We start from the raw sequence: 25,730 nt of genomic DNA, 5'->3' as shown, positions 1-25,730 counted from the left end.
GCGGTTGGATAGATGTTTTCTGGCTTTCCTGAGAGTGGACGCACTCTTGTTGTGAGCTTTTTGGAATGATCTGAGATTGCCTTCCGTCGCATAAGCCTTCCAGGAAGAGAAGGCAAGTTGTTTCAGAGCAACTGCCCTCAGCATAGGATTTGGTGTACCATGGGCGAGAAGAAGGGAAGGATAGCTGAAGACGAGAAGGAATGTATTTGTGTATGAGGGAGAGCAAGTTTCCGTGGAAGAATTCCTGGGCTGATATCAGGGGCGGTAGATGTGGGGGACCAGTCCTGAAGAGAGTTGGCTGCTTGTAGTCTTTGCCAATGTTCGAGTGAACTGCCAGACTCGCTGGTGCTGAGGCAGCACTCTGAGAATAGCCAGCCAGAGATGTGGACTCTTTCAAGAGACCATTTATACAGCTGCACTTTGGTACTCAGACCATTTCTATAGCTGCACATTACATCATATGACACTAAATGGCAGTTTCAAAACTTCCGGTATGAACACCCATCTATCATGATGAGAACCAGTCAAGTTTGGTCGAGATCTGCCAAAAGCTATTTGACGAGTTAGCAAACAGTCCATTCCTGCTTGATACTACAGATAGTGATTGACTTTTTTCGGTTTGGTAACCATGTGATGCACTTGCTTCCTGAAAAACACAAATCGGTCTATTAGTCTCTGGTTCAAAGCGAGAGGAAGATGTGTACTTTGCTCCTTAAGCTATTTTCTGTCGACCGAATCGGTTGTCTGCCTATTATGATTGCTGAATCGAATTAGAATGGCACTCGGAAGAGCGCATACCTCCATCAGGTTGAACGGTTTACGTTTTGTATCCCACTTATCGGCCCGATCTGCATCCGGACTTGAACCAAAATCTAACCAGCTTGTTCTTGTCACCTTCACAACTCTTCCACCGAGTTTCAGATTTTGGAATGGTCCATAACTTTTTGAGAGATCATGATGTCTATAATTTTTGGCACGATCTCTCAATGATGAAGAATCGCTTTTGTAATTCTCGTATCTGGATCTCCACCAACATCTAATCAATTAGTCCTCATCACACACCCAAACTGTCCAAGTTTTGTCCGAATCCGTCCATAACTTTTTGAGACATCCTGCTCACAGACGTCTGCCTTCGGTGAGGGAGGTAACTATGACCGTAGCGTGTCCATTGCTGTACTTGGTGGTCCCACGTGTTTTCTTCAATCTGCTTTTAAATTTAATCCGTTTTGAGTGATCCAGTGGGACATGCAGCCTTCTTGCACTGCCTTTTGTTTTGCTCACCCTCGATATTCATCCTCTACCTATCTCTCGTCGTCAAATACATTTTTCTTACTTACCCGTATGTAAACAAACACAATCACCTTCCTGATCACCTGGTCTCCCTCTTCCTCCTCCCTCTTCACCTTTCTTCTTTCTCCACGGCCAGCTTTCATCATTTTCACATCCATTAACCCTTGAACGAGTAATTCTCATACTTGCAGAATTAAAAAAAATTGTGTGCTTACTTCAAGCCCAACTTTCCCTAGGTGGTGAAAGCCTCAAGATGGACACGCTTTTGGAATGGTGGGCTGATCGTAATGGCGCTTCCGGCTCTCGGCTGTTGATTATCCTCGATTGTGATAACAGCGCTGTCTGGGTTCGTGAGGTACGTCAGGTGGCTCACTGTGTCGCTGTGCAGGCTGCCACCCTTTCCTGTCTGCCCGATCCCGAGGCTGCTGGGACAGACATGGCCCAAATCGGCGATTTTACACGTCTTTGGGTTGACTACAATTGCAAGTCCGAAGAACAAGTTGGCTTTGTTTGGAAGACTCATGGCATCAGCCCTTTATATAACGTGTCAGCTGAATGGGCCAACTACAAGCTGCAGTTGCCTGGTCGTGCACAGTACGAGATGGCTGTTGCCACATACTTTCCTCCAGTCTTGAGGCCCATCGTAGATGGCATGAGCACCATCTGCTTTGCGAATAACAGCTACATTGATAACAAGCCGTGTGATGTATGGTCACGCTGGTGCCGCCGTTTAAAGCTGCGATGGTTCCCACCCACCATATTGGATACAGGCCACGGCTTTAAGCTCGTGCGCGCGTGAATGCCCACCACCGTGGCTATTTATCTTCGGAGGTTGGCAGAGAGGTTCGAATTTCCAAACTGCCCAGCTGAGCTTGAGCACAGTTATTCAGCTTCTTTCATCATTTTTAGTTGCCACACAAAGTGGAACTTTACTTTGGGGATGTAGTTTTGTTTTCACTTTTTAATTGATGCATTCGAGCAGCATTATCTTTGATGTTCAAAACCTCTCGTGACATTTCTTCCCTTCAATATAAAGTTGCCTTAATATCTAGTACGATGTGAACTATTTTAACGAGCGGTCGATAAACACCAAATGTCCACCTTATCCGGCTCACTGAAAATGCCCCTTCTGTCAACCTTTGTGGGTTGCTTTGTTTCTGAACATGTGAAGGTTACATTGTAGTGCGACAAACGGATTCTCGTGTAATGGGTGTGGGATTTTATACTCTGCTGATTTTTCTCATCACGTGACCTTGATGATTATAAAAGTAGAAAAGGTTTCTACAAAGTGCCTTTTATTTCTCAAAAAAAAAAAAAAAAAAGCATTCTGGGACCCAAGTTTGTTTATTCTCTGAAAGGTTTACTTCTTCAAAGGTCATGGTCAATGATTATCTCTTCAGATGAAATTTGTTTTGTTTAATTTTACTGCTATAAGAAAAAAAAAAAAGGGTGGAAGATTAAATTGCTTATTTAAAATGTGGTGGGGACCAGATTCTTGACAAAAATAGGTACACATTATCTCTTGGATAATCTTTTTATTTTCTCGGATTAACGAGTAAGAGACGTCCACAACCCTCCTTGACCATGTTGTGGAACGTCGGCAAAGGCACTCACTTTTAAATTCGTTTTCTCCACAACTGCTGGAGCGATTGACAAAACTTTCAGCATCGGTGTACCTACCACGGAGCATATTTAAAAGTTACAGGATTGGAGGAAGAATGCGGCTGGCGTTCCGAAAAGTCTGTTTTCTGTCGGCATGGGGTTGCAGGGTATTTCATGTACTAGGAATAAACAGCCTCAACCTCAACCAAATCAATGGGTGGTTGCTTCCCACTCCTTTCAATGGATGGCACCGATAAATCTTGATTAAAACTTACGATGGTCGAGGACGTGTCACCACAGCAAGTCGTTGCTCATTTTACTGCCATTGGGTTTATCTTCATTGCATTGCATTGTTGATCCGGCCACATTTTCTTCCCTTCCCCCCCCCCAAAAAAACAAACCGCTTGCATTCTTCTCGTAACCCCCTCCTGGTTAAATTCCCAAAATCCAGCTGTTCCTTACTTCTCCCATCTCTGGAACCGCTATCCATAGGCCGTTCACTCCCACTCTTCCCTCCGAAGCTTCAAAAGCAGGCACTGCACCACCACCAGTCATCCCTCACCCTGACCCATGATCTTTATTACCTCCATTGGCCCCTCCTAACCCAACTCTCTTACCGCTGGTTTCGGTGTTACCTTTATCCCCTTGCCGATTCTGCCTAACTGTCACCCCACTTAAAGATAGAGATATGAATATAGAGCATTGTTTAATAATTCACAGGACTTTACATGCAAATACATATTTCGTAAAGCAAGAGGTATTACAGTTCTGAAATGAAGTACTTTATCAATTTTGCAGCATTGACCAAAAATATCATTGAAAATTTTTTTTTCTTCCAAAAACAAGATTGAGGAGAGGAAACATTCAGCATAATAATTTCGTTCATTATTACCAACAGTAAGATGCTCGATTTAAAGAACAGCCATTCATGAAGTTTTTTTTAAAAAAGCAATGTTCTCGAATAGTTGGAAAGCAACTGCCTGCTCATTGGAGGGTCTTCGAAAAACACGACGGACGTAGATCGTTTAAAAAATGTAAAACCCTCAAGGTCAAATTACGATCAACGACTTGGTTTCAAGATTGCAGGTGTGTTGGGATTTCATACAAGGGGATGGTGGGCAGGTAAAACTTGCTCGTTTGGGATCACTTGCACAATTCTGCTTGGAATGGTATTCCTGTTGGTACAAGAAGAATCCCGAAAACCGACTACCGTCACCTTCTAGCTACTGCTCTTCAACAGGTTCTTGAGCACACTTTGTTGACGCAGAGCTGCAGGATTTGGAATGTCTTCTGCGATCACAGGGACACCATCTTCTTTGGTGATCGACGGTGTATTGTCGGCACTGGTTCTAGTGGCCGACGGGGACTCGTCCTCACTGTCCGATAATCCGTAAAGCAACGTGTCGTTCTCATATGTTGGAAAGTAGTACCTGGTGGAGGGATTCACAATTGTGTTTATAATTATTATGGATCATTATTTTACAATAAAGGCTTTTTTTGTTGTTAACCACTCAAGGTGTTGTGCTGAAGATCTGGAGTGTCTTCTATTTTTCATTATTCAAAATTGCATGCACAATTTTATACCATAAGCAACCTGCTCAGTCCTAAATCGACAGCACCAGTTCATCACGTTCTCGTCAAAACAAATATACATGCTCAATATACAACACCTGGATGATTTGTTTTCATGGAACGGGGGAAGGTGGGATCATCAACGATTCACCCAGCGAGCAGTCGTTGGGACAGTCAACCTACGGTCCCTTACTGTTTTCCTTTCCGGACCTTCAGTGGACTCGTTTCCCACCCGCTGGCTATTCAGTAATCGTGTGGAAATACACTGGGGATACATCTCTGACTCGATTCTTCTCTTCTTCCGTGAACTCCATCACGTTTAGCATTTGCACAGTCTATCTTCTACGTGTGTGTGCTAATTCTATTGCAGGCTATTTACTCCCACAGTTTGTGTCAGCCTGAGTCTCATCTTTTCTCCCGTGGAGACTTAATATATCGTGACACGTTTTCCTGCCAAGGCCTCCGACATATATTCGTGATTCTCGTGGATTTGTTTGCTTCCTTCAGTCATTGCTCACAGAACATCAATTTAACAGCCGAGTGGGATTTGAACTCAGGATCCTAGGATATGCCTGGTGTTGGCTTAATGGTTTGGGTGGTGGGCTTGGGGTCCAAGGATCCTGTGTTCAAATCCCACTTGGCTGTTAAATTAATACCAGGTGGGGTTGACTCTGCCTCTCATCCTTCCGAGGTCGGCAAAATGAGTGCCAGCTTGCTGGTATCCTGTGTTGGAGTGGCGAGCCGTCCAGGATTGTGTCCAATAGCCAAGGAAACTGCAAAGGCAGCACTAACGCTCTGCACAGAGTATGGTCCCAATGGATGGATCTGAGGATCCCAAGCCCACCACCTGAACCATGAAGCCAACACCAGGCACACATTTTACCAATGGGGCAAGAATACCCATAAAAAAACACTTATTCCACCCTTCCCCAAAATAAAGCAGAATGATTAAAGCAACGCCCTGCATGCAAGTCACCAACAGCCTTGACATCCTAACAATACTCACTGGGGTTGATCCCAGTCTTTGCAGAGGGGAGGAGATCCCAGGTGTCCTGAGCTTGTCATGTGCGTAACCAGTTCGTTGCGGTTTGGAAAACTTGAACCGCAGGCGTAGCATCGTCTACAGTAAACCTCCCTCCGGATAAAGTTCACAAGCTTCACCTGTTGGTAGAAGCTCAGGCCCAGCTCTTGCCGTAGTCGGGGCAGGTCAAACTTATGCACATCCTATTGGAGGAAAAAACAAAACAGCTTGCCAAGTTTTTGACATAATTTAACACTGGTTTGTGGAAAGGGGTGAAGTAATATCTGGGGAAAGGGGGTGGGAGAGAACCTTTTGTGGGGGAAACTACCTTTCCAAAGGGAAACTTAAACATCCAATGTCTCACTAAAGTTGCCTTGATTTTGTACGCCAGGTACACAAAGTGACATCTTCAAACAGGATATTTCCAGCAGCATTATGTGGGATATATAAAAATAAATATATAAACTAGAGTAATTCGACTGCACGCAGTCGACGGGTATGCTTCCGCTCTCCCGCACAAAAACTTGAGTATTGACATATTTGACCCTTGATCTTTATCATATCTGGCCCAAAATCTAATCAGTTAATTGCCCTGTCTAACTTTCCCATTGTACCAAGTTTGATGAAATTCTGTCCAATATTTCTTGTGTTAGGGCGTAAACAGTAAAATTTCAGAGTTTGACCTTGACCTTTTCACCAAGTTTGATGAAATTCTACAATTTGCTTCTTGAGTTATCGCGTAAACGAAAATCCGGACAAACGAACGGACGGACGGACAACCTGGAAACATAATGCCTCCGGCACCCTTGGTGCGGAGGCATAATAAAAAGAAATATATATATATATATATATATATATATATATATATATATATATATATATATATATATATATATATATATATATATATATATATATATATATATATATATATCTCTCTCTCTTCTTCTTTTGGCTGCTCCCTTTCGGGGTCGCCACAGCGGATCATCCGTATGATCCACATTGTGATTTGGCACATGTTTTATGCCGGATGCCCTTCCTGACGCAACCCTGGTCGCGTCTTACGACACAGGGATCTGGTACACCTATTTTAACCGGGGTATACACCGGCCCAGTACACTGGTACTCATTTTGCCGACCTCAGAAGGATGACAGGCTGAGTCAACCCCCTGGTGTATTAATTCAGTGGCCCAACGGGTCTTAAACTCAGGACCTTTTGGATCCCAAGCCGCTGCCCTAACCACTGCACCAACACCAGGCTCAATATATATATATATATATATATATATATATATATATATATATATATATATATATATATATATATATATATATATATATATATATATATATATATATATATATATATATGTGTTACGGATTTCAGAATCCGATCCGACGAATGCATACAAACATCTAGGTCCTCGGATAGTTATTTCCCTTTATGCATTTCCAGGATAGACCTATCCCCATGTCTGGTGGGATTCTAAATGTGATGCGTTGAGAAGGGTGAAGAATAGATTCCTTCTCTTATGGAAAGCTCCTTTTTCTCTTTACGACAGACACATTCATGCACGTGAGATAGCCGTGAGCCCAACGGAGGCTTGACACCCACCTTTTTCCATCGACGTTGACACCTGCTTCTTTCACCGACGCCGCCACCCGCCTTTTCCCATCGACATTGAGACCCCGTTCAGCAGCTCCATGGATGCTAACTGGCTCTTTTTCATATCGAGCTGAACATTGAGGTGATAATTGTTGTTGACGTTTTATGAGCGCTTCACGTTTTCGCTCGGTAATTCTGACAAATGGCTGCTTTCTGCCGTTCATCCAGCACCACAGGACTGGCGTAGGCAAGGAATGGTCGTGGGATGGATGGGTTGTCACGGGCAACGATTCGCAAATGGGGCGGGGTGGATTTGGCGGGAGTCTGCGCCCGCCCAGACGGGCCGCCGATAAAAAAGAGGACGAGAGGTCTGTTCTTGACCAGTCAGGTGGCGACAGCTTTGAGAGTCAGTGAGTTGGCATCAGTCAGAAAGCTTTTCCAGTCAGTTGACCACCAGTCAGTTGGCAAGAGTTGATTGCGGTTCTGACAGCTTTGAGAGTATTTCAGTCAGTCAGTCGGCGCCAGTGAGTTGGTGACAGCCTCAGCGCCTTACAGCTTCTCACAGTTCCTAACAGCTGTCCATCGGTGGTGGCTCCTGGTGGTGGGTGATGCTCGGACCGTAAATGCTCATTCTGCTCGAGACCTGCTCTTGGCGTACCTGATTATTGGTGTCCCTGGTTCCTGGGGGTGATGACGTGAAGTTGATTGGCGTTCAAGCTTGTTCGCGAGTGGGTGTACGGCAAGGCTGGGTGCTGGCAACGGACAAGGCATGCTCACACATTTCAGGACGTTTTTATTTGACGAACGACGACTTCTACTTGGTGAGCACGACCGAATTTCTCTTCCCTCCTGAATGATCTGCTGGGTACCCTTGTCTCATGTTTAATTGTTCGGTAAGGCAGAGAGATAAGCCTCTGCTCTTTGTTCCTTTTTCTCTCAGTTCCTGATTGATTATTTATTTGCTTACGATTATTTTGATTTGTTTATTTTCTTATTAATAAATTGCTTTGCCGACGTTCCAACCTGTCCGTGCTTGTCCTTTCCTTCCATTGATCCAGCATTGTCCAAACCGAGATAGACTGGGAGGTAATTACCACACGACTTGACCTGTAATAGTCGGCACGCACCAGCAGTTAAACGCTCGGCCACCCTAATTAAGGTCTAATCAAGATAAGATTGGTGCTTTGCCGAGGGCACGCACCAGCAGTTAAACGCTCGGCCACCCTAATTAAGATCTAATCAAGATAAGATTGGTGCTCTGCCGAGGGCACGCTCCCCGTTCGGGAAACCACGTGACCTCCAGTGAAACGGCAAAATTAGATGGTGGACACTGGAACTCATGGTTAACTGATTGGCGTTCATGGTTCGAAAGCAATCCACCGTACCACAAAGTTAATTGTGGGCGGTGGTCCCAGGTTCGGCTTTTCCGAGGAGAAACGGGGATTAACCCCCTCATCATATACTCGGTACTCGTGGCTGTAACTATATACATATATACAGTGGGGAGAACAAGTATTTGATACACTGCCGATTTTGCAGGTTTTCCCACTTAGAAAGCACGTAGAGGTCTGTAATTTTTATCATAGGTCCACTTCAACTGTGAAAGATGGAATCTAAAACGAAAATCCTGAAAATCACATTGTATGATTTTTAAATAATTAATTTGCATTTTATTGCACGAAATAAGTATTTGAAACATCAGAAAAACAGAACTTAATATTTGGTACAGAAACCTTTGTTTGCAATTACAGAGATCAGACGTTTCCTATAGTTCTTAACCAGGTTTTCACAGACTGCAGCAGAGATTTTGGCCCACTCCTCCATACAGATCTTCTCCAGATCCTTTAGGTTTCAGGGCTGTCGCTGGGCAACACAGACTTTCAGCTCCCTCCAAAGATTTTCTATTGGGTTCAGGTCTGGAGACTGGCTCGGCCACTCCAGGACCTTGAGATGCTTCTTACGGAGCCACTCCTTAGTTGCCCTGGCTGTGTGTTTCGGGTCGTTGTCATGCTGGAAGACCCAGCCACGCCCCATCTTCAATGATCTTGTTGAGCGAAGGAGGTTGTTGGCCAAGATCTCATGATACATGGCCCCATCCATCCTCCCCTCAATACGGTGCAGTCGTCCTGTCCCCTTTGCAGAAAAGCATCCCCAAAGAATGATGTTTCCACCTCCATGCTTCATGGTTGGGATGGTGTTCTTGGGGTTGTACTCATCCTTCTTCTTCCTCCAAACATGGGGAGTGGAGTTTAAACCAAAAAGCTCTATTTTGGTCTCATCAGACCACATGACCTTCTCCCATTCCTCCTCTGGATCATCCAGATGGTCATTGGCAAACTTCAAATGGGCCTGGACATGCGCTGGCTTGAGCAGAGGGACCTTGCGTGCGCTGCAGGATTTTAATCCATGATGGTGTAGTGTGTTACTTGTGGTTATCTTTGATACTGTGGTCCCAGCTCTCTTCAGGTCATTGACCAGGTCTTGCCTTGTAGTTCTGGGCTGATCCCTCACCTTTCTCATGATCATTGAGGCTCCACGAGGTGAGATCTTGCATGGAGCCCCAGACCGAGGGAGATTGACTGTTACTTGAACTTCTTCCATTTTCTAATAATTGTGCCAACAGTTGTTGCCTTCTCACCAAGCTGCTTGCCTCTTGTCCTGTCGCCCATCCCAGCCTTGTGCAAGTCTACAATTTTGTCCCTGATGTCCTTAGACAGCTCTCTGGTCTTGCCCATTGTGGAGAGGTTGGAGTCTGATTGATTGAGTGTGGACAGCTGTCTTTTATACAGACGAGTTCAAACAGGTGCAGTTAATACAGGTAATGAGTGGAGAATGGGAGGGCTTCTTAAAGACAAAACTAACAGACCTGTGAGAGCCGGAATTCTTACTGGTTGGTAGGTGATCAAATACTTATTTCATGCAATAAGATGCAAATTAATTATTTAAAAATCATACAATGTGATTTTCAGGATTTTTGTTTTAGATTCCATGTTTCACAGTTGAAGTATACCTATGATAAAAATTACAGACCTCTACGTGCTTTGTAAGTGGGAAAACCTGCAAAATCGGCAGTGTATCAAATACTTGTTCTCCCCACTGATATATAAACATATATATCTATATATAAACATATATACATCAAAAAATAAATATGCCAGGAGGGGGGCTGCCAAACTGGCTTCGAGATTGATGTCAAATGCAGATTTTTGTATTTAATAATACTTTATACACACAAAACTTGTGCAGAGTTTTGAATTTGTATTTGCCTCACTTTGCTAATTCAAAAGCTCTTAGGTGGCTATGCGCATTACCTGCATGTGCTCATGAAGTTTCTCTGTACTTTCAACCATGGCATCACAGAACAAACACACGGCACACTCTGGAAATCCCTGCCAGTCAGACCAATCGCTGCAAAGATTAGAAGGAACAAGGAAAGCAAGTCATTTCCCCATTTTACAGATGAAGAAATTGACCTTCCACTGTTGCTAAGACGACAATGGACACTCACATTACAACTGCAGTTGTGCAATGACTTAAGCACAGGGAACATGCGAGGCACACTTTGCAAACAAGCACAATGTATCTCATGTTTTTACAAAGCACTGCATGCGCAAAGGCAAAAAGAAAAATCATTCAAAAGGAAAGTCATTTTATATTTCATGCCAGTTGTATTATGTTTAAATTAAATTGATGACCTGGTTCTCGCTTGATCCACAATTGAAGGACAGCATTCTCAACTTTTGAATTGTTTATGTTTTTCAGATCGAAGATATAGGACACTGATTTATTCAAACATGGTTATTCGGGTGTTACATGCAGAAACAGAAATGTCATCCATTCAGTCATTGGCATTACCCATCAAGTGGCTGTCGTACAGGGCATTCTGCTTTATCACTGCAGACTGGTTCGTGGTTTTTCGATCTTCTGCTACCTCTCATCCGGTTTTGCACCCAATGCCCTTTTCAGCTGTATATCCCTCCCCAACTTGACCAAGGTAAATGTGTTCACCCAATAACCTCCTCCTTATCAACCATTTGAAATCCAGTCAAGTTGTTCTGCATTCCTTCATACCTCTTCCCCATTTGTGGAATTACATCCCTGGGTCTCGCTCCATTGCTTCAAAGTTGAAGGTCACCGCATTTCTGGTCATCTTCCATTTCCAGTTACGATCCCCCCCCCTTCCCCCAACCCCTCCCATCCAGGCTTTTATACCTGTCTAGCAAAACTGCTTGCTCCTTTCTGCCCTTTCGTGTTTCCAGAAACTTCATCTTCAGTCGTTTTACTCCTCCAAAACCCTCAACTGTGTAATATTATATACTGTAGCTAATACTATGAGTCCTACTACTACGACGACTACTACAACTACTCAGGCCCCAATCATTCCCATATTTTGTGGGGTCGGCCTGGGAACATCTTTCGTTCGATTCTTTCAGTAACCGGCTGACCGGGTCTGATATTCAAGTGAAAGTGGCGGGGATGTACAATTTGTTCAGGGTGCCAGCGATAATGCCTACTCTTCGAAAAATACATCATAGGATCTTTAATGTCCACCATTGATCCATGCTGGCAGACAGTTCCTCTGGTTTAACATTCATACGACAGACGATGCATGCAATGATCCCTCACCCTGCATGTGAAACACTCGGGTAACAATTTATTGCTGGGTTGAGATTTTAATCCTCAAAAGCGAGTCTGTACACCTTTAAGCTGTGCTGCCTGCCTGCCTGTATGTATGTATGTATGTATGTATGTATGTATGTATGTATGTATGTATGTATGTATGTATGTATGTATGTATGTATGTATGTATGTATGTATGTATGTATGTATGTATGTATATATATATATATATATATATATATATATATATATATATATATATATATATATATATATATATATAGTGTCCCAAAAAATATACAACTTTTCATCTGCAAAGAGGATGTTCATAACATATTTAAAAAAAGACATATGGCTGGATAGAAAGCTGAAAGGTTGAAGTTTATTGTACCAATGTCAAAATTGCCACCAAAATTTAAATTTTGGTATAGAATCGTCGTTTTCTTTTAGACCACATGTTCGACGTAGGCTCCACGTTGTCGGATCACTGCCTGCAAACGCGGTCATGTTCTCCATCACTTTGGGAAACGTTTCCTGAGGAATGTTCTGGATTTCTCGGTGGATGTTTTCTTTCAGCTGATCATGAGTGAGGCCTAGGGTTTCCATAGATCCTGTCCTTGAGATACCCCCACAAGAAGAGGTCTGGAGGAGTAAGGTCAGGGGAGAATACGGTGGTCACTCAACGTCTTCGTAGAAGGAGATAAAGCGGCCCTTAAAATGTTGGTTGAGAAAACGCCTTGTTTCCCTGGCTGTATGGGGCAGTCCCCCCATCCTGCTGGAACCACTGGGTTCTCATCTTGATCAGGTTGTTTCTCCTACGGGCCTGAGTACGTAGCTCAGGCAGATAGAATTCCTGAATCATTTCGCGATAGTTCCTCTGGTTTACCGTGCAAGTGCATTCCTGGTCATATTCAAAGAAGTATGGACCAATTATCCCATACCAACCAACCGCCACCCACATGGTGACTGAGAACAGATCGAGGCACCAGTTCAGTTGATGCCTTACCAGGATTTTCAGTTCCCCAGTACCAAAAGTTTTGCTTGTTTACCTCCCCGGACAAGTGAGCATGGCATTCGTCCATCACGTGAAGTTTTTTGAGGAAGTCTGCATCTTCCTCCACCTTTCCGAAGAACCAATTTGCAAAGTCTAGTCGTTTGCGTTTCTGTTGATAAGTAAAGCCTAAGTCACATTTGCTCGATGGCTAGGATACGGCGGCCGTACCCCCCCCCCACCCCCTGAATTGACAGAAACGTGCGGCGGCCGCAGAGATTCTGAGGTGGCCTCAGGGTGGCCCTATGCCGTATGGCTATCTTTTACAGGCCGTAGGGGTCGCCGTGCAATTATAGCGCGGAGTTATAACTTTTTTCATTTCTACGTTGGCCGGAGCAATTCAACAAGCCAAACTGTGACGTAGATGTGTTCTACGTCGACCGTACGTAGGGCGTACGGTGGGCTTGCGTTATTCGTGCTGCTGCCGTAGGCTCTTATCAATGAAAAATGAATTTTGCCAACCTCCCAAAAAATTACGGCACCGCACTATTTCCACGGTTGCCGTAGGGTAGTCCTAAGGCGTCCTTGTGTTCAACGTACGGTGGCCTTGCGGTCTGTTTGACTACCTGCAGGTAATGCAGGGTCGACGCACGGTTCCCCTACGCCCACCGTGCGTCCTACGTACGGCCTCCGTGGCAGTCTGCGTCGACCGTGCGTCCACCGTGCGCTACCGCTTGAGATTGGAGTATAGGTGTTTGCCTATACTCCGAACTGGTATATTCAGATATATATATATATATATATATATATATATATATAATAGTTATAGTATATTCAGTTATATATACTGGTATATTCAAAAATGTTATTTTTATTTCGGTAAAAAAAAAGAACTGGTGTATATATATATACCCACTCGTTACCGTCTGTCTGGCCGCACGTTCGCCTTAGGGCCCCCCTCCGGTCGCCTTGCGGGCACCTTGAGGCTACCTTGTGTCTGCCTTGAAAATTCTATGGCAGCCGCAGGGACGCCCTAAGGTCACCGTGCGACATCAAATCAAAGACCGTACGGCACCCCCACGTTTTCGGTCTCCACAATTTCTAAATACGCCGTGCGGCTCCCTGAAAAATAAAAACATATGTGACTGCTACATTGTGTGACCGTGGAAATACTGCGGCCGCCCTATAATTGATGGTGGCTGTAGATTTTGTAGACCCTTCGGCCGCCGTGCCAAATGTGACTTCGGCCTAAGCACCGTTTCCGTTTGAATTTTGTATGGAAAGGCATGAATGTCTTGGCGAAGGATCCTCTAAAAACCAGGGGTCGGGAACGTTTTTGACTCAGAGAGCCATTAAAGCAAAATATTTGGAAATCTATTTCAGTGAGAGCCATATAATATATTTTAAGACTGAATTCAACTAAATGTGAGTATAATAAGCCTCTGAATTTATTCTTTTAAATAATGTTGTTATAATACTCACCATTAATGGGACTTCTGGTGCTGCATGGATTTGCTGATGGCTTTGTAGTCTGGTTGGTACTTGGTGAGGTTAAGCTTCATGCAAGCATTGAGGCTTTCATCCGTTAGACGTGATCGTAGGTTGGACTTGATGTTTTTAAGATGTGAGAATGACTGCTCACATGCATACGTAGATCCAAACAAGGTCAATACAGCAATACTCACACGCTGCAGTGTGAGGTATGTGACAGGAAGCACGTTCCAAGTTTTGATAATCAGCTCGTCTTCGGGTTGAAGTTTTTTCATTTCTGTCCACATGTGCTTGCTCGCCAACTCTGCTTTCTGTCGTGCGATTCTTTCCAAATCTTCATTCAGTGACTTGAACTTATTCACCCACATGTCTGAGGCCTTCAGGTCAGCCACTTCTGCTTCAAAATCTCTGACAGAGACACCAGGAATGTAACTCAGGTCGGCTGTGTTCAGTGAACACTCGTTTGGATGGGTGATGAACTTAAAAAGACGAGTGTGCTCACGAAATTCTCCAAAGCGTGCTTTGAATGACTGTAGGAGACTGGATGTGAAGCCAGCTAACTGGTGGAGATCAAAGTTTTGAGTGGGCTCACTTGCTGTGCATGCATCTTTAAATTGTCTCAGTTTTTCAAAATGTAGTAAACGACCTGTTTCAAGATCCATGATAAAGAGCTCCAGATTGTTTTCAAAAGCAAACACGGCTTGTTGAAGGGATAACACTGTATTTCCAATGCCTTGCATTTTCACGTTGAGCTCGTTCAGGTGTTCAGTCATATCCACGAGATAGTAAAACTTGAGGAGCCACTCAGTTTCGGCTAGCTCAGGATGCTCAATCCCTTTCATTTCAAGGAAAGTCCGGATTTCGTTCAGGCAAGCCGCAAAACGGCTAAGCACCTTCCCTCTTGACAACCAACGCACATTGCTGTGCAAAAGCAGACCGTGATAGTTATTTCCAACTTCATCCAGCAGTGTTTTAAACTGGCGACCATTTAAGGCTCGGGCAACAATAAAGTTGATCACACGAATGACCAGCGACATCACTTCGCCAAGCTGCCCATCGCACATCTGAGCACAAAGTTCCTCCTGGTGTAGAATGCAATGGAAACTTAGGATGGGTCTATTTTCATGTTCACGGAGAAGCGCCACAAATCCTTTGTTTTTCCCCACCATACACGGAGCACCATCAGTACACACCGAGATAAGTTTATCCATTCGTAGATTTTTTTCTTGAGCGAACTCCATGAAAGACTTGAATAAATACTCACCTCTTGTGGACCCTTTTATTGGCAGAACAGCAAGACTTTCTTCGCGCAGTGTATCACCAGCAGCATATCTTGCAATCACACTGAACTGCGACAAATGGCTTACGTCTGTTGACTCATCCAAAGCCAGGGAAAAGAACGGCGCTGTATTTATGTCCTTCACTTGCGTTTCCTCCACTTGGTTTGCCATCATGATGGTACGATCATGAACAGTTCTTGCCGACAGAGGCATGTCTTGTATCCGTTTGATTATCTTGTCTTTGTTCGGAAGATCATCAAAAAGTTCATTGGCGACATCCAGCATGAACGTTTTTGCATACTCGCCATCTGTGAATGGTTTTCCGTTCCTCACTATTGCTAAAGATCCAGCAAAGCTGGCGGAATTATAGTCACCTTGCCGGGTCCAAACGCGGAGTTGCTGCTGGCTGGCTTGCACCCTGCTCAGTAGCTCTTGGCACGCTTTCTTTCTGCTGTCTCCCACAGGGTATTTTGATGCAAAGGTAGCATGGCGCGTGTCGAAGTGCCGCTTTATATTCGACCGTTTCATCGATGCAATTTTGTCATTGCAAATTAGACACACCACAGAACCTGCTCTCTCCACAAAGGCGAATTCTTCGGCCCATTCGTCCTGAAATGTACGATACTCCTCATCTTTTTTTCTTTTCGCCATCTTCTTCGTCGAAGGGTTAGCTTTGAGCAAATGAGAGAGAGGGAGATGTTGACCCAAGTGAGTCTGGCTGGCCTGCGCACGGGCTGACATACTCGAGAGGTGCGGCGCGGCCGGCCGACTCTGGGATGCTGTCGCCTCAGCGATGGCGCGTGATTGGTCGAGATGAATTCCGTGACGCGTCTCGGCGGCGGCACGTCATTGGAGGAACCGAAATCACGAGTCGCCTCAGCGGTGGCGCGTGATTGGTCGAGATGAATTCCGTGACGCGTCTCGGCGGCGGCACGTCATTGGAGGAACCGAAATCACTACTCGCGTCGGCCGCATGACTGGACGAAACAAAAACCGCTTCAGACAATTCGGAGGTGTTTTTTCTTCTCTCCTTCTGCCAAGTTCAGCCCTGCACGTGAATGAAGCACGACACCATTCAAACTATAGGTAAAGCTTCTGCGAGAAATATTGGGCTTTCCAAGTTTCAAACTCCAATTTTATCTGCGAGCCAGATGCAATCATCAAAAGAGCCTTACCTGGCTCGCGAGCCACACGTTCCCGACCCCTGCTCTAAACGGTGCTCTTATGAATGTTTGTCTCGGCAGAAAGTCGTCAAATCGATTTTTTTGGACTCTGAACGACCGCCTGTCTTACCATTTGTCCGAAAGTTTGGTGCATGGCGCAAGTGGATACCGAAATGTCTCGAGTAAAGACGTTGCACCTGTATGACACTTTTCGTCTGGTGCCAAAGTTCAACAATTTTCGTCCGTTGTTGTACGGTCAGTCTTGGCATTTTTCTGGCGCTTGCATGGTATCAAAATAAACTTCAGGGTCTCTGCAACAAGAAATTAAGCATTAGTGACAAAATTACTGCTTTTTTAGGATCAAACGAAGGATTTTAAAAGTTGTATATTTTTGGCACACCAAATATATATATGTATATATATATATATATATATATATATATATATATATATATATATATATATATATATGTCAAGGAGAACAAGCACACAAAGCTCATGATCTGTAACATATTTACTCACTCATCTGCCTCGTCCTTTGTACCCCGGTCATCTTCTGAAAGCACATCCTTCCATTTCTTTCCCAACTCCTGCACACGGCAGACATTATGTAAAAGAGGCAGGGTGGTTTTGCGTTCAGGGCATATGACCAACCCGAGGGAGTGGGTTCAAAACCTAGGTGAGGAAGCAGAAATAATTTGTATTCTCAGATTCCTTAAAAAAGAAAGTATCAGGAGCCTTTTTTTTGGTACACATTGTCGAGGCTCGTATGGGAGCTAACACACAGAACATATAATGATATAACAAAGGGAGCAGGAGACAAGAGGAGTGGGAGAGGGAAGCACAAAACAGTAGGGAACAGACACATTAGGAGATCTGTGGAAGGGAGAGGGATTGGGTGGAGTACACGGGGTAGACAAGATGGACACCTTGCTGTCGGATAGTCAATAAAAACCACGACAGCTCATTAATGACTTTCAGAGAGGGAGAAATGTGCATGCTCTGACTTCTACAGCCAAAAGACAGTCTCTACCATGGTCAACTTCAATGCCCTCATGGAACATCAAAATGCTGCCTTAAAAATCTTGCCACACATCTTCCTAACCTAATAAAAAGGAAAAATAAAGGAATTCAAGGAACTAATTTATGTCTATCACTTTCAGAAGTCCGTGGTAAAATTACCAGGATATAAATAAAGAAAGAAAAAAAAAAAGCAAGGCTTTAATTGTTGCACGAGTGGACCTCAAAAAAAAAAAAAGCTAAAATATGTGAGGTTACATCTTTCTTAACAAATAATTTTTTCCAGGAGCAATCAATGCAGTGGCCTGTTGCCGATATAGCACCTGGGTTCAATTTTTTCTGATTGAAAAAATTGACAATTTTCCGATAAGTTTGGATTAATTTGAAGCAACTTTTACTTTTTTTTTTCTTTCAGAGTTGCATTTCTATGTTTCATGGTGGGACAGACAGAGCATGAGCCATATATATATATATATATATATATATATATATATATATATATATATATATATATATATATATATATATATATATATATATATATATATATATATATATTTGAAGACCACAAGGGGAAAACCGGAGATGTTAGGATAAGTCAATTTTGAAGAAACTGAAAAACAAAGTTTCAAGACTTTGGTGGATTGTTTAATAACTGTCATATAGATTTCTTTTCCAGTAAAAGGAAGAGTGATCATTGGCCGATCAAATTAAGCATGTAGCATTTGCCAAGCTTCTGTGTTATTTAATTTAAGAGCAAAGAACGAATCAATGTTGCAAACTGACATCACTGGTTATTCCCTTGTTTAATAATTGCCATGCAATTTTAACCCAGGATGTGTAGCAAATTCATGCTTGTTGGTTTTTAGCATACATTACATGACTTTGGTGATCACAGATTATTTTTTTCAACATTAAACGGTCATTGTTTTTTTGTTTGATTGGTGTTTAACGCCATACTCAAGGGTATTTCGCTTATATGACGACGGATTCTCCATTTCTTACTCCGTACTACTTAATATGATGAAAAACCGGGAGGAAATCAAGGATAAACCACCCCCGCGATAGCTGGTCACCTCATGTGACTCCCTCATATACCTAAGCAGGTTGATTGGGCGGTGGGTACATCAAATGAGGATGGGTACTCAGACGCGCTAACCATTAAGCCACGGCGTGGGTCCCATAAAAGTCACAATAAAGGTTTGACCAGGCTTGAACCACGATATGCACCAACTACGGAGCCCATGATATAACCAAATAGGCGATTGTAGTGCTCAGGGTTTATGCTGTGAAAGTTTTACAACCTTTCATTTTTTAGTTTCTCAACTCTGAATATTATGCTGGAACAGTTAACATGAATGAAAGGGAGATAACCAGGAGTAAAGTACTGACAACTCTGGGTTTCTACTTGTTCAGCTTTGACAACAATTGTTTTTTCATTGCATAGCTAAACTTTATACCATATAAATTATGTGACACCCCTGGTTATTTGTTAAAGTAATAGTGTGAGAGGAAACCTTATGTTGCCAACTATTGGCAGGTGCAATAACCCTGAAATTTATAAAAAGTGACATCTCTGGTTTTCCCCTTGTGGTCTTCATATATATATATATATATATATATATATATATATATATATATATATATATATATATATATATATATATATATATATATATATATATATATATATATATATATATATATATATATATATATATATATATATATATATATATATATATATATATATATATATATATATATATATATATATATATATATATATATATATATATATATATATATATATATATATATATATATATATATATATATATATATATATATATATATATATATATATATATATATATATGTTGTTGGCCTGGTGTTGGCGTAGTGGTTAGGGCAGTGGCTTGGGATCCAAAAGGTCCTGAGTTCAAGCCCCGTTGGACCACTGAATTAATACACCAGGGGGTTGACTCAGCCTGTCATCCTTCCGAGGTCGGCGAAGTGAGTACCAGTGTACTGGGCCGGTGTATACCCCGGTTAAAATAGGTGTACCATATCCCTGTGTCTTAAGAGGCGACGAGGGTTGCGTCAGGAAGGGCATCCGGCGTAAAACCTGTGCCAAATCATTATGTGGATCATAATGGATGATCCGCTGTGGCGACCCCTAACGGGAACAGCCGAAAGAAGAAGAAGAAGATATATATATATATATATATATATATATATATATATATATATATATATATATATATATATATATATATATATATATATATATATATATATATATATATATATATATATATACACACACGAGTGGGGCACCTGTAGGAAACTCACAGGCGTAGACATGTATGACAATTGGACATCTTGAGTGAGATGCTGCACGTAGAGTTTTACAAAATTGGTACACACATATCTATCTATAATTCCAGCAATGTGTGTGTGTGTGTGTGTGTGTGTGTGTGTGTGTGTGTGTGTGTGTGTGTGTGTGTGTGTGTGTGTGTGTGTGTGTGTGTGTCTGTGTGTGTGTGTCTGTGTGTGTGTGTGTGTCTGTGACCGCTGTTTCTCGACAACCCCTGGTCCGATGTAATTGAAACTTGCCAGGTATATTGCTGGGGACCTGTGGATGTGCCTTTTCAAGGTTTGATATTAATCGGACAAGTGCCTCCCAAGTTATGGCCATTTATTTACCAAACCAATGAAAAGACACGTTGTTGCGTGGGCGTGGCCGATGAGGAAGTGAAGCTCAGCCGCGTTCGCCATTCCAGGTTACAACGTACGGGCTTCCGGAGTGATGACTTCGTGTATTCCAATAATTTCTCGATTTCTTATGCGCATTTATAGATGAACACAATGCCCCAAGTTATGATCGTTTTCATATGAGACGGTGCATAAATTTCGGTAACATCAGAGTGAGCTGGTGTGCTCCGAACCAGGAAGTAATTTTTTTTCTCTCTTCTCTTTTTGTTTTTCCTTGCGATGACATTGCGAAAAGGTAAAATACGTTGGCGCTAATTGAATATTTGGGCATTAAAACTAAATTGTGAATAATCGTAACTGCGAATAATATGCGAACTTCCGGGCCACGCACGTACGGGCACGCGAGAGCGAAGAAACGCAACCTGTGTAGTTGTTGTTTCTTGCTCGCGGTTTGAATATTTATTTATAAATTGTTTTTTTTTTGTTCTTTTTTTACGGGCATGTACTGGTATATATATGTATATATATATATATATATATATGTATATATATGTATATATATGTATATATATATGTATATATATATATATATATATATATATATATATATATATATATATATATATATATATATATATATATACATATATACATATATATATACATATTGTTACGGTTGTGAAAATCCGCAAACCACCATTGAGGTTCCCCAGAGGTTAGTTATTTCGATAAGTGTGCGTTTCAGGTAAGATTTCCCCACCGACGTATAATGGGTCCCGTTCGTGTGCCGGGCTGTGAATCTTTGAGTTAGTGGTGATTCTTTTCTGTTTTTTATTTTAAACGAACATTTCCTCACCATTTTCTCCACAACCGCCAACATCTCCTCACCATCTTCTCCACAACCGCCATCTTCTCCTCGCCAACATCTCCTCACCATCTTCTCCACAACCGCCATCTTCTCCTCGCCAACATCTCCTCACCATCTTCTCCTCGCCATCTTCTCCACAACCGCCATCTTCTCCACAAACATCTTAACGACGCCAGCATTTCCACAACACCGCCATCTTCTCACCAACAAACAGCATCTCATCGTGACACAATCCAGCCACATCCTCGTTGGGGCGGCAAAGCGATTTCAACCACGTCCGCGTGAAGCCGGTGATTTCAACCACATCTGCATGCAAGCATGACTTGCAAAATGGATCAGAAAGGCCTTACCCTCTGAAGAAGCTGGCCAATCGGAAGTGAAAGGGGCGGGGCCGAGCCTCGGGGTGAAGGGTGAAGGAGCAAGTGCCCCCTGGACTCCATAAAAGGCCGCGTCGGGACGCCAGTGAGAGTCAGTGAGGGAGTTCGAGGAGAAGTTCAGTTCGGAGTGGAGGAGGAGTTTGGGTTGGAGTGGAGTTGAGTTGGGTCCGGTGGTGAGGTCGTCGGAAATCGCAGGAGAGCAGCGCGCGTCAGGGGTCCAACGCGTCCCCGTCCAGGCCCGACCGACTAGGCAGCGGTGAAGGCCGGACGAACGGAGGGGGAAACGAGCAAGCCGCCTCGTCAAGCTGCTCAAGCCGCTCAAGCGACGGACCGAGACGCCGAGGTTCGCCGACCCAAAGGCCGCCAAGCCGTCGCCCGGGGGGTCAGGTAACCAGCCCGGTCTCTCCGGGCCTGTTCCGGTCATCCCGGCCCTGAGTGCATTAAAAGCTCACGAGCCCGCATCTTTTCTTTCTTGGGTTTTGTATGAAAGTTTGTGGTGCCTTGTCTGTGCAAGTAGAATTGTTGTAAGTGCGTGCTGTCAATGATCATAGGAATCGGCTGTCGGCTTTTGCTTGTGTCTTTTTCCCCCTCCCATTCATTGCATATGTGCATTTAAAATAAATCTCCCCCATTGTTTGAACATGAAACCTGCTCGCTTGTGTCATTTCATTCCATTGACTGACATGGTGCATACGGAAATTAGCTGGCTGGTTATAAAGCCGATAAAGTAAATCTGTCCGACGGAACTTGGCGATTAAAAACCGCTCGGCATACGCACACGGAACGAGCCTGCTTAAGCGGCTCGTCTCCGTACAAGTTCTCGTCGAGGTACAAACTCTCGGTAGTTTCTGTCTGCGCGAATAATTAGGTAGATCGATAATTCGGTGATTAGATCCTGTAGCGCGTGGACAGAGCACTGACAAGTTTGTGGTGTGTTAAAAACACCCGTAGCTGGGTTTCGGCGTCGATCCGGAAGCTACGACTGGATTGCCACGTCCGGTGGGCGCGCACGGCCACAATTGGGCTGAGGCGGTCGTCTGCATGCCGGCGCGGTGGAAATCTACAACAATATATATATATATATATATACATATATATATATATATACATATATATATATATACATACATATATATATATATACATATATATATATATACATACATATACATATACATATATATACATATACATACATATACATATACATATATATACATATACATACATATACATGATGAGGTGAAGAAACATCACTCAGAGCTCAGCAGTGATTTCATTTCAAGCTACACAATTCAAGGTGGCAGGAAACGCGTACAAGGTAGTTAATGATGTAGAACTTGTCGTAGTCCTTGTTTCTGGGGTTGATGCGTCGGTGCTGCTTTTTACGCATATGGCTGTTCAGTGTACTTTTATCCTTGAACATTTTCTCACAGTAAAGGCACTGGAAGCTGCCAGGAAACACACCAAGTGGATCTTTAGTACATAGTATATTGTGGGTGCAGGCTGCAGACATAATACCAAACTGATGGACAGTGTTCTGAAACTTTGACAGTTATGCTTCGAGACAAAATAAAGGGTGATTGATCTGACCGCAGTTCCTCTCGATAACGATACAATTACATGGCATTGGCAACTGAACAGTGAACTAATAAATGCAAATGTGACGACAACAACGATGACGACAACGAAGTTTCACTTGTCGAGCTTGCTCTGCAGGAGATCCAGGAGCTGGGTGCACGAGACGATGTTGTCCGGAAGGCCCACGCTGAATGCGTGCTCCTGTGCCATGTGGTTCAGCAGCAATGCTCTGTGGAAAGGGGTGGTTCACTTTTTAAAAACAAACTGTCAGGGCAGACCCATGTTGTCCACTTGTCCAATGTCCATGTATTTGTTTATGTCCCGTGTTTACCTTGATCGGGTTTCTCCAGTGTTGGGCGCATGCTGGACTAGTTTTTGTCTATATCTATCTGTTATCCATCCTCATCTATCATTTCAAGACTTATTTTACCATATGGACGTCATTTGTGTGAAATCTCTGTACCCTCCACCCCCTACTTCTTCACATATTCTGTTGTGTTAATCGTCCGTGTTCCATGTGGTGTAGAATCCTCCTCTCGAGGTTCATGTCCATGCTCTCCTACTCACCTTCCTCAAATTCCTCTCTTACCCCCAACAAGTAACAACAAACCTTTTATGACAGTGTTCCACTTTTTTCAGAGAATTAGTCGAATGATACCATTCCTCCATACGGATCTGTCCATCACGTCATTTTTGTGGAAACCCAAACATTCCGCGTCTTGACATTTTCAATCCGTCATTTTAGGACGTCCTCGGTTTTTGCTTTCTTTACAGCTTCATCTTCTGACATTCATTGCACATGAAAATACCAATGAAGTCTTCTCTTCCGAAGTTCTTCTTCACCAGCATTGATTTTCAATCTCTTCTTGATTTCTGAGCTCAGCATTCTTTCTTTCTTTCTTTCTGAGAATCCATCGAATCATTCTCATAACTGTTCTTTCCATTCTTTATCGGTCTTCGATCTGCATTGCCCACGTTTCTCTCGCACACATCAATACCAGTCTGATACAGGATTTATAAACTTGACTTTGAAAGTTAATGAAATGTTTTTGTGCTTCATTATACCACCTGAGGTGTCTCCACTTAATCCAGGATGACTTTTTTTTAAATCATTGATCCAACAGCTAATTCCGCTTCTCCTGATGCCTCTATCATGTCCCCCACATCTCTATTATCCTCAGCTCTGTTACTTTTTTTCTCCTCCTCCCTGCTCTCTCAGTTTTTCATTGCCTGTTATATTCTGTACTATCAGGGGTACCAAACATTGCCCGGTGATGTTCTAATCCCGTTTGCATTTTGAAGAAATCAAATTTTATCTTTTTTTTCTCTTTTTTTTGTGGAGGCCTAAAACACTTTCCTGCACCCACTAATGAATGGGGTTGGTGAATACTTATTATTACCTTTTACATATCGACAAAGGTTTAGGCACGATAGGGCGATTAAACTTCCCGCCAAACGGTTTTGCCCGTGACGAACGAAAGAACTGAGCAGCTCCATTTTCGATGTTTTCTTTTGGTGCCAGGGGATGTCAAACACCACATTCTGTTTCCACGTCACCGCCACATCAGTAGCATCATCATCGAGCATTATCGTGTTGAGAATGGTCACTCTGGTCGTGGCATGATATTGAACGGAATTCGTCACGATGGATTTTGGATAGTTGGAGCCAGAGCCACTGTGACAATGCATGTGTTAAGATGTGTGACTGACATGCCGGACACATGGAGGTGCTCAATGTGGACAAAAGACGTCTGACCTGCCACAAGATAGATTGTATCCAGCGCCACCTTTCACATGCAGTGCCGTTGACTACTTTGGCCCATTTATCATCAAAGAAGGACGAAAGGACCTGAAACGATGGGGAGTAATCTTCACTTGCATGGGATCACATGCCATTCATATTGAGACCTCCAACTCTATGAGAATAGACTCCTTTATCAACGCCTATCGTAGATTCATCTGCAGGAGGGGTCTCATCAGAGAGCTTTGATCGGACAGGGGCACCAATTTATTTGGAGGCAAGAGCGCATTGAATGCCGCTCTGGCTGAAATGGACAATTCAAAAAGTTTGCAATAGCTACTCAAGAACAGTTGTGACTGAGTTGTTTTCATCATGAATGTTCCCCATGCCAGTCACGTGGGAGAGGATGATTCGTTCTACGAGAAATGCTCGATGGGTTCTCCTACAGCAGCACGGACAGCAGCTGGATGATGATCTGTTGAAAGCTCTCATGACGGAGACAGAGGCCATTGTGAATAGCCAGCCTCTCACTTACATTGACATGAGGTCCCCAGATTCTCCTAAGCCAATTACACAGAGTCAGCTGCTGATGCTGAAATCCAAGGTGGTTCTTCCTCCACCAGGCATGTTTGTTTGCCAAAACCTGTATTGTCGTTGCAGATGGTGTAGTGTGTAGTTCCTGGCCAACTACTTTTGGTCACGGTGGGAGTCTGAGTTTCTACCTACCCTGCAAGAATAATCTGAAAACCCACTCCGTGGGAGTACCTCCTGTGCAGATGCCCTTCGCTG

At 43.2% G+C, this 25,730-nt stretch overlaps 2 protein-coding genes across 5 annotated transcripts in view; one reads left to right on the top strand and one right to left on the bottom strand.

The window, feature by feature from the left end:
* The window catches only part of TMEM168 (transmembrane protein 168), a 28,802-nt gene extending 24,971 nt beyond the window's left edge, over window positions 1–3,831 (top strand). For both annotated transcript variants that reach the window (XM_085894109.1, XM_085894108.1), the window contains one exon: window positions 1,527–3,831. In XM_085894109.1, the coding sequence (XP_085750235.1) occupies window positions 1,527–2,089 (563 nt within the window). In that variant the 3' untranslated portion in view covers window positions 2,090–3,831. The remainder of the gene's footprint in view (window positions 1–1,526) is intronic.
* Window positions 3,582–25,730, bottom strand: part of ZNF277 (zinc finger protein 277) — a 55,140-nt gene continuing 32,991 nt past the window's right edge. The window contains exons 6-11 of one of the 3 annotated variants that reach the window (XM_085894110.1): window positions 23,319–23,429; window positions 22,938–23,070; window positions 17,159–17,226; window positions 10,403–10,499; window positions 5,471–5,688; window positions 3,582–4,322 (exon numbers count right to left, since the gene is read on the bottom strand). In XM_085894110.1, coding sequence (XP_085750236.1) covers window positions 4,112–4,322; window positions 5,471–5,688; window positions 10,403–10,499; window positions 17,159–17,226; window positions 22,938–23,070; window positions 23,319–23,429 — 838 coding nt within the window. In that variant the 3' untranslated portion in view covers window positions 3,582–4,111. Of the gene's footprint in view, window positions 4,323–5,470; window positions 5,689–10,402; window positions 10,500–14,184; window positions 17,112–17,158; window positions 17,227–22,937; window positions 23,071–23,318; window positions 23,430–25,730 lie in introns of those variants that run through there. The other 2 variants (XM_085894111.1, XR_015061454.1) reach the window with 2 other exon arrangements.

This window comes from Eptatretus burgeri, chromosome 9 (genome assembly GCF_056783735.1).
Source record: "Eptatretus burgeri isolate ZD-2024b chromosome 9, Ebu_testis_v1, whole genome shotgun sequence".
Taxonomy (NCBI): domain Eukaryota; kingdom Metazoa; phylum Chordata; class Myxini; order Myxiniformes; family Myxinidae; genus Eptatretus; species Eptatretus burgeri.
This window is presented reverse-complemented; position numbering and strand designations above follow the sequence as displayed.